Source organism: Capsicum annuum, chromosome 9, assembly GCF_002878395.1.
Source record: "Capsicum annuum cultivar UCD-10X-F1 chromosome 9, UCD10Xv1.1, whole genome shotgun sequence".
Classification (NCBI taxonomy): domain Eukaryota; kingdom Viridiplantae; phylum Streptophyta; class Magnoliopsida; order Solanales; family Solanaceae; genus Capsicum; species Capsicum annuum.
This window is the reverse complement of record NC_061119.1, coordinates 4,585,593-4,594,277: the sequence shown is the minus strand read 5'-3', so window position 1 is coordinate 4,594,277 and position 8,685 is coordinate 4,585,593. Positions and strand designations below refer to the sequence as shown.

At 34.4% G+C, this 8,685-nt stretch overlaps 1 protein-coding gene across 1 annotated transcript; it reads left to right on the top strand.

Annotated features, from left to right (window-relative positions):
• Positions 1–2,679: 2,679 nt before the first annotated feature.
• Positions 2,680–8,168, top strand: LOC107853262 (uncharacterized vacuolar membrane protein YML018C). The gene is made up of 3 exons (XM_016698257.2): positions 2,680–3,335; positions 3,958–4,378; positions 7,692–8,168. The coding sequence occupies exons 1-3, from the start codon at positions 2,868–2,870 to the stop codon at positions 7,982–7,984; spliced, it is 1,182 nt and encodes a 393-aa protein (XP_016553743.1). The 5' UTR covers positions 2,680–2,867; the 3' UTR covers positions 7,985–8,168.
• Positions 8,169–8,685: the final 517 nt, after the last annotated feature.

Sequence of the window (8,685 nt, the reverse complement as noted above, 5' to 3'; positions counted from 1 at the left end):
TCCTTAAGCTGACGTGGAATTTTAAAAAAAAGTGCGTTATTTTATTTAAAAGCTGATATGGCTCCACTTTTTAATATATATATATATTAATAATTTTTTTTATAAAAAATCACCCTTTTCATCTTCTTAATACCCTCCACACCCATTTCTTCATTTTCTTCACACCCTCTACCCCAATTTCTTCATCTCCTTCTAACCCCCTCCCACCAAATCCGTCACCCCCACTCCACCCCGCCTCAATTTCTCATCTTTCAACTAGCATACCCACCACCTCCACCCCATTCCCATCGTTTAAGGTGAAAAAGAGAAAAGAAGAAAATGATAGGTGAGGTGGATGAAACTTGATGATGGGTGAATTTGAGAGGATAAGTTCAGATACCTGTAAAATGTGTTGTTGATGATAAAATGTTGAATTAGGATTTTGATTCTTTTGACTTTGATGACTTTGAGTTATTAAGAAGATAAAGTGCTGAATTGGGTTTTTGATTCTTGAAAGTTTAATGGCTTTGAGCTATCAAGAAGATGAACAAATTGATACTTTACATTTTTTTTGTGGATGCATGATTTGTTGATAAAATGCTGAATTGCGTTTTTTATTCTTGAAACTTTAATGGTTTTGAGCTATAAGGAGATGAAAAATTTGTACTTTTCAGTTTTTTTTTGGATGCATGAGTTTTTGATGATAAAATGCTGGAATGGTATCTGATTCTTGTGATTTTGAGCTATTAAGAAGATGAAAGTTTGATGGCTTTGAGCAGTTAAAAAGATGAAGAAATGATTTTTTTTCCTAACGCGGGTCAGTTTTGCCTAGTGTTGTGTGATTACCTCTGTTAGTTGTTCTTTGCCTTCAATTGTATGTATGGGTTCAATGGTGAATTTGATTTTCTGATTCTTGTGGATTTTGTGGCTTTGAATAATTTGTTAAACGAGCATGTGAATTATGTTGTTTGATTGGTAAATTTAATTGGTTCTTATCTGAATTAGGGTTTCTTTTTTGCTTAGTAAACAACAACAATGGCTAGTGGTAATATGCTTTAAGTTCGAAAAAGATAGAAAATGGAGGAGAGGGGAGAGGTGGGGTGGTTTGAAGAAGATAGTAAAAGGGGAAGGGGGGGTTGCGTTGCAGGGTAGGGGGCGAGGTGGGTGGGGTGTGTGAAGAAGAAAGAAAATAGGGGTGGGGGTGCCTTTTTTATTTAATATATATATTTATATAAATAAAATAGTAAATATATATTTTTTATTTTTTTAAAAGATATATATAAAAATAATATGTGGGGGATTAATTTTTTTTTTAGAAAAATCAAACTTTTTACGTGGCAATGACGTGACATTAATGTGTAGGCGAGTGTAACACACTCTCCGTTGTGATAATGGTATTCAGTTTTGAGGAGTGAAAATAATACATTTTAAAGATCATAAGGGCGTAAATAAACATAAGTTAAGTTTAAGTGCTAAAATGAGTTTGGAGGATAAGTTCAGGGGGGAAAATGTATTTTCTCTAAGATAAAAAATTATTTATTTATGTATGAAGGTGACTTGGTACAATTATAAATATTTTTATTTACATAATTAAAGTATTATTTATGAACAACTAAATAAAAATGAATAAGATAAGAATTTACGTAAATTATTTATTACTAATAAATATTATTATTCTTAACAATTGAGTAATATTTATAACTATTTAAATATGAATTTAAATGTATGACTTCTTATAACTTCATCATTATAAAAAATATTATGCATATAAATTCAATCAGTATTTTGACTTCGCGCGAATCTGTTCACTAGTATTAATTAAATCAACAACTAACTTAATTATTTTTTTTTAATTATATTTAAACCTTTTTAAGTTGTCAATGCTAATTAGGGGTGTACATTAGTCGATTCGGTTCAATTTTATATATTATTGATTTTCAATTTTTAAACATATTAAACCAATGACCAAATAAATAAGATATTTTTTTTATCGATTTTCCATTTTTAAATATGTTAAACTAATAATCAAATGAATAAGATATTTTTTATCGGTTTTTGATTTATCGATTTTTAGTCCTTAACGGTTCGGTTTTGGTTTAATCGATAAGAAAATATTTATAAAATAGAAATAGTAGTAACTAACATGAAAAAAAATCGAATCTTAGTTGCAATCAAAAATCCTACATGATGTGTTTTAACTTACAAGAATCTTCAAATTTGAACTAAATATTATTGGGAATAATTAAGAATTTGTATAATTGAAATAATTGATTTGTTAATTTGTAGAAATTAAGAGAAATATATATATATATATATGTGTGTGTGTGTGTGTGTGAGCGAGAGTGTTTTGTGTTTGTTAGAGTGCTATCGATCCTTAGTCAGGGGTTCTATCGAAAACTGCCTCTGTAAGTCGGGGGTCTATCGGAAATCGCCTCCCTGTTTCATCTGATATGATCTGTGTACACTTTACCCTACTCAAACTCTACTATGGAATACACTAGGTATGTTGTTGTTGTGAGGTGAAAAATAATAATTCAGTATATTCTTTTTGGATTATCAATTTATCCAATAACCCAATAAGAAAAAAAATTAAAATCAAATCAATAACTTAATAATTTTTCTTATTAAAAAAACATTAATCCAATAACTCAATAACAGTAAATCAATAACACGATCGATTTGATTTTTGAACAGTCGGCCAATACTTTAAAAAAATAGTAAAAAAGACCCTTACTTTTGGTCAAAGTATTTTCTTTTTCGAGATTCCATGGGCTTGCCGAAGTATTGGATCCAATTTCTTTGTGGAGCAATCATTTGTAAATATACATAATAATGCAGCATAGATATTTGAATTGATGAGTGATTAGTGAACTTATTGTTGAAAAGTAATGAAAGATCAATCTTGGAGATGGATTTTGGGTTTGATTTATATAATTATTGTTGCCTCTATATGGATTGCTGCTAGTTTTGTGGTTCAATCCGTTGTCGATGCCGGTGTTTCACCTTTTCTCGTAACATACCTATGCAATTCTCTATTCATAGTTTATATTCCCCTAATTGAAATTCTTCGCTTTCTAGAGGATAAATATGGGAGATTTTGGTTTTGGCGCAAGGATATCGCCACAACAACTTTGCAAGAGGAGGTAATTCTTCTTGATGATGGCGAATTGGCTGTTGCTGATGGGGCATCTGTATCAAAGGAACAAATTGTAGATCAAAGTGTTGTTGATATGGATCTGGATGAAAAAGGGCGGTGGACACGCTTTAGAGTAGCAAAAGTTAGCTTGTTAATATGCCCATTTTGGTTTCTAGCTCAGCTTACATTTAATCTATCACTCAAATATACTACTGTTACGGTAAGTATACTATCCATTGATATGGAGCAGAGGACATGGGATTAGGGTAGAGGGTTAGGGGGGCGGTAGCGTTCTTTATTTGTGTTTGAAGTTTCTTGTTCGTGGTGTTGAGTGATGTACGTGATATCGGATATATAGTTTTTAGTATTAACTTGTGGATAGAGGGGGTTAGTTTATTTTGCATACTGTACTAGTCTATACACATTTATGTTTTGTGATTGCTATACTGTTATCGGTCCTAAGCTGGGGTCTACCGGAAACAACCTCTCTACTTCACCTGAGGTAGCGGTATGGTCTGCGTACACTCTACCCTCCTCAAACCCACTACGTCAGAATACACAAGGTATGTTGTTGTTGTGTAAGTGTATGTAAGGGGAGCCTTGAGTAACCTGTAAAGTTGGGTTCAAGTTGGGGAAATAACCTCTTGTAGAAATGCAGGGTAAGGCTGCGTACAATAAAGCTTTGTGGTTCGACCCTTCCCTCACTTTGTGCATAGTGAGAGCTTAGTGCTCTGGGCTGCCCTTTTTTATATATGGCCTATATTATGTTTTGACATGTAATATCCAACCCTTGTTGATCGATGTCTAGTGTAGTTTATGATTTCTTTTGGTTTTCGTTACAGTCAAACACCATCTTAAGCACTTCCTCCAGCTTGTTTACTTTTCTGGTTTCTCTTGTATTCTTGGGAGAAGTTTTCACTTGGGTGAAGCTGTTCAGTGTTCTACTTTGTATGGGAGGAACTATCATTGTGAGCTTGGGTGACTCAAATTCAGCATCTAATAAAGTTGCTTCGAATCCCGTTCTTGGAGACATTCTTTCTCTCGTCTCAGCTGCTTTGTATGCTGTTTATATAACTCTCATTCGTAAAAAGTTACCTGATGATGAAGGGAAAAGTGGTCATGCCAGTATGGCACAATTTCTTGGATATTTGGGGTTATTCAACATGCTCATATTCTTACCCGTACCTCTTGTACTCAACTTTGCTAACCTTGAGCCATTTAACACGCTCACGTGGAAGCAAATTGGCCTAATAGTTGGTAAAGGTATGTACCGGTCTGTATGCTGCTTCTTCCCTTGCATATTTAAGTGTTTATGGATTTTTTGTGTCCGTGTGCATAAATGAGTGAAAGCGGGAACCATGAAATATGATAATTCACTCTGTTTCTCCTCTATGTGCTCTTCCAACTGCTATTTCTTCAGTGTTTTCTTGAACCAAATTGCTTGCTATTTGGTATAGTTTTTTTTTAAAAAAAAAAAAATTGAAGCTCGTTGATATGCCCTTTAAATCAAATGCTTGCATTTGGCTCTTGTCCTATGAATGATTTCAAACACTTGGTAAAGGATGTATTTTAATTGTGTCTACAACATATAATTTCAAGGAAACAATTGAAGAATGGTAGGGAAACCACCCGGTCATAGGATAACTTATTCTTAACCTAGCTAATTTTTCTGAAGATGTTGAAGATCAACTTGAAGAAATGGAACCAGGAGGTGCTTGGGTGTGTGGAAAGAAATATTACAAACCTATTTAACGAACTTAAAAGTATTAGGATAGGAGGAGGAAGAAAAAGGCATAAATGATGATGATGAAATCCAAAAGGAAACAATAAGGCAATTGGGGCAAGCATTAGTGGACCCAGAATTTATTTGGATATAAAATTCACACTTAAATTGGTTTGAAGAAAGGTTATAATAACACTAAATTGTTCTATTCTGTCACTTGTTCATACAAAAGAATAATTTCATTAAGCGCTTAGTTAAATGTTGTACGTGAAAAGGGGGAGCGGGAGCTGCTTGTGCATTAGAATCACATTCTAGACAATTAGTGAAGAGGAGAAAGAGGAAAGGACTGGAGTAACCATCAAAACAAGAGATCCTTTAGGCCTTGCGAATTTTTTTTGGAGACAGCGCTACACCTGCATGATCCTTTTGCATTCGTTTCACCATTTGGAAAGTGCTAAAGGAGGAGGTTTTGGAACGAACCTAATAATCTCAGGTAGCTCTAAAATCTAATTCCACCTCCACCAGCAGCCTAAAATAATTCCGACCAACCTTCTTCTCAGTGTTTTGATCAACCATGAGCGGCTTCCCAATTAAACTCCCTAATTTACTCAATCCCTTCGGACTCTAATACTTAAAGTACAGGCAATCTAATCCAAATTGGGACAGAGTGCAACTCATCCCTCGTGAACTCCATTTCATGACTCCAAGCGTTGACAATGGAAGGTTTATTGTCAAAGTGAAAAATTCCTCCCTGTATTGCTTCATGTTAGCCTATAGCTGAATCAAATCGCACTAATTCTACCCCATTCTTCATCATTGAGATTTGGTTGATTCCGTACTTAGCCCACAACCTCTGGAAGTACCCCTTCATTACTTCAAACGGTGGATAGGCGCCCAAAACATAACAAACCACTGCATTTTTCCAGAAGGCTATCTCTGGCTCTATGTCCTCATATGCAATTTCAACTAACGAAATTTTGTCTTCTCACTTTGGTCCTACTTATTCAAGCGTAAATTCTGCGTAGTGTTTTAGAGATATCAAAATTATCCCAAATCCAAGGCGATTTAACCTGGATTGCATTGTCCTCCTCCTCCACTATATCTGCCCATGATTTCCGACTACTACCAGTAGAAGGATTATTGGTACTATCAGGAGTATTGTTAATCAGTCCATTCCACTTTCCTACGGCTTCCTGCTGCTGAATTTCATTACTTGCTGCTGTTCCTTCTGCATCATTGAGTTCGATTGTTTGCCTGCTTCTCCGGTGCTTGTAGTTCTGTTTCATTTATCTAGTTAAATAAAATTCAAGAATCCCCGTTCCACAGTAAATCATCCTTTTTGGGCAGAGTACAAGAAGCTCTCAAAGTAATCCTACGACTACTAGTAAGAAGGAATAAGGGAGACAACCATCTACTACCTAACCAACCATCTACCCTAATCTGTTTCCTCCATGACCTTTCTGAGGAAAGGAACTTGTTATTTCTTTTCGTTTGATATGCTAGATACAACCATAATAAAGAAAAAAACATGTTACTTTAGCGTTTTATATGGTAATTAAACAAGTTATAGAATGAAACTAAATGAAAATTTTGGAACTTGGTTGCAGTTGGGTATTTTAATTACTCCATTTATTGATTCAAAAACATATTGACCTTTTTATTAAGCGAGGGGAAACACTCAACACATTTTGAGCCTTACTTCAAGGCTTAAGCTCGTCTTTGACAAGACTAAATACACATCGACAAACCCTTGAACCTGACTCCGTTTTTTCCATTGTGCACTTTGTTTTTCATTGACCTCTTAAACTCGGCCATTCCTGCGAGTTCTTCTTCATCTTCTTTCTTGCAAAACTTATAAGGATGGCTGTTTTTGATTCTTCTTCTAATTCAAACACCATATATAGCCCTTTTTCAAAGTTATACCAGATTCATTCGCCATTCTTTTTCAACCCTTAACAGATTTTTCTTCTTCTTCTTTCTTATTTGTTTTAACCCATACCATAATTTTTCTTCTTCGGCTTTGTTATTTATTCAAACACTATCTTTTTAAAAATTTATTCCAGATTCAAACACTGTGGATAGCCATTTTTGTAAAGAAGAAGAGTATAGTCTTTTTGCAGTTAGTGAAAGAATCTTCATGGTATACGTTCCTAACTAAGCTTCATGTGATGTAATGATGAATACTCCATGTGGGAGCAAATTAAGTGAGATAACTACACGTCAACTGTAAAAGGGATGGAATCCTTTGTCAGCTAGTATTATGAGATATCATTTTTAGATGTTCGTCAATTATCAAGTGTGCAGGAGTCCTGTACCTTCCTCTCTACTTTGTCTGAGGTAGTGGTATGGACTGCGTACACTTTACCCTCCCCAGACCCTGCTTTGTGGGAATACACTGGATATGTTGTTGTTGTTGTTGTTGCAGGAGTCCTGTACCTGTAGTACTTCAGTTGTGAAAGTTAGACTAGTGAGGCATGTCATCCACCTTGTCACATTTCATCAAATCCTCATGAATCTCGTCGATACTATGTTTGGGCGAAGGGGGGTTGGCATTATCATTTTGTATTTATTCTCTTATTGTGACTGACCTACATAGTACATGCAAACCTAACGCCAAATAATCGAGTCCATACTTTTTGGGTCGAAGATTCCTGCTTCTGAACTACTTGAAGTAGTGAAAGGTAGAATAAGACTAGGAGATATTAGACTCGTCATCCAACATTAGCGTAAATCTTTACATGTCTTCGTTCCTTGTCTTTACGAACTTCTCCTTTTCTCCGGATGGGATTTGGCACGGCCAACTTTCGGTTTTAATCATACTACATGTAGCTGACTTTAAACTACCATATTCAGGTATGTTTGATAACGTGCTGAGCGATTTACTATGGGCCAAGGCTATTCTTTTGACCTCCACAACAGTCGCAACAGCAGGACTGACCATTCAGGTCCCTCTAGCTGCCATCGTCGATTCACTGATAGGAAATGCACCTCCCATCTTGGATTACGTCGGAGCTGCAGCTGTCATGGTTGGTTTTGCAGGCATTAACATCCCTTCAGATTCATGTTCAGTACCAGAAGAGGCAAGCATTGAACTAGAACATGGGAAAATTCAATCCGCAGAACACGATCACCTATCGCCCAGGTAGATTCGAGCGCTTTTGCCGCAGTTCGTCTGGTGGCAGTAGTTCAGGTGTATCTTATGTTTGTATTTTAATTCGTAGTTGACAACGTCACTTGTATTTTTAAATAATTTTTTAAAAAAAATTCAACAGATATGTATTTTATTTATTTATTTATTTATCAATGCAGCTTCAAATTGATTTTATTCCACTTGAGTCTGTCAATAGTAATTTAGTTTTCATGTATGAGTGATCATATAAACAGAACCACAAGCTGAGATGTGGCTAATATTTATATTTGGTGATTAATCAAATTGATTAGTAGTAAAAAGAAATATTTATATTTATATTTATTGATATAAATTGTATTTTATTGATACAAATTAAATAATGCAAATATAAATGTTAAATTTATAAATACAAGTATTACATTTGTATCATATGATACATGTTTATACAACTTGAATTAGACGAATACAAACGATACTTGTTTATATACAAATACAAATGGTAAATTTGACATACAAATATTAATGATACATTTATATTGAGTGACACATTGCATAGTTGTATATTCAAGAGTCGAGCAAATCCGATTAATCTGTATACTTATTTGTATATAAATGATAACTTGTACATATTCACGGTTAAATTATTCAAATATAAATACTAAACTTGTTTGAAATGTATTATATGATATAAATAAATATACAAAATATAAAATAGAA

What these genes read in the sequence shown, in the direction of transcription:
- LOC107853262 (XM_016698257.2), top strand. Translation starts at nt 2,868, where the DNA reads ATGAAAGATCAATCTTGGAGATGGATTTTGGGTTTGATTTATATAATT. An exon ending in TCAAATATACTACTGTTACG is followed by an intron (nt 3,336 to 3,957) that starts GTAAGTATACTA and finishes TTTTCGTTACAG; the next exon opens with TCAAACACCATCTTAAGCAC. An exon ending in TGGCCTAATAGTTGGTAAAG is followed by an intron (nt 4,379 to 7,691) that starts GTATGTACCGGT and finishes TACCATATTCAG; the next exon opens with GTATGTTTGATAACGTGCTG.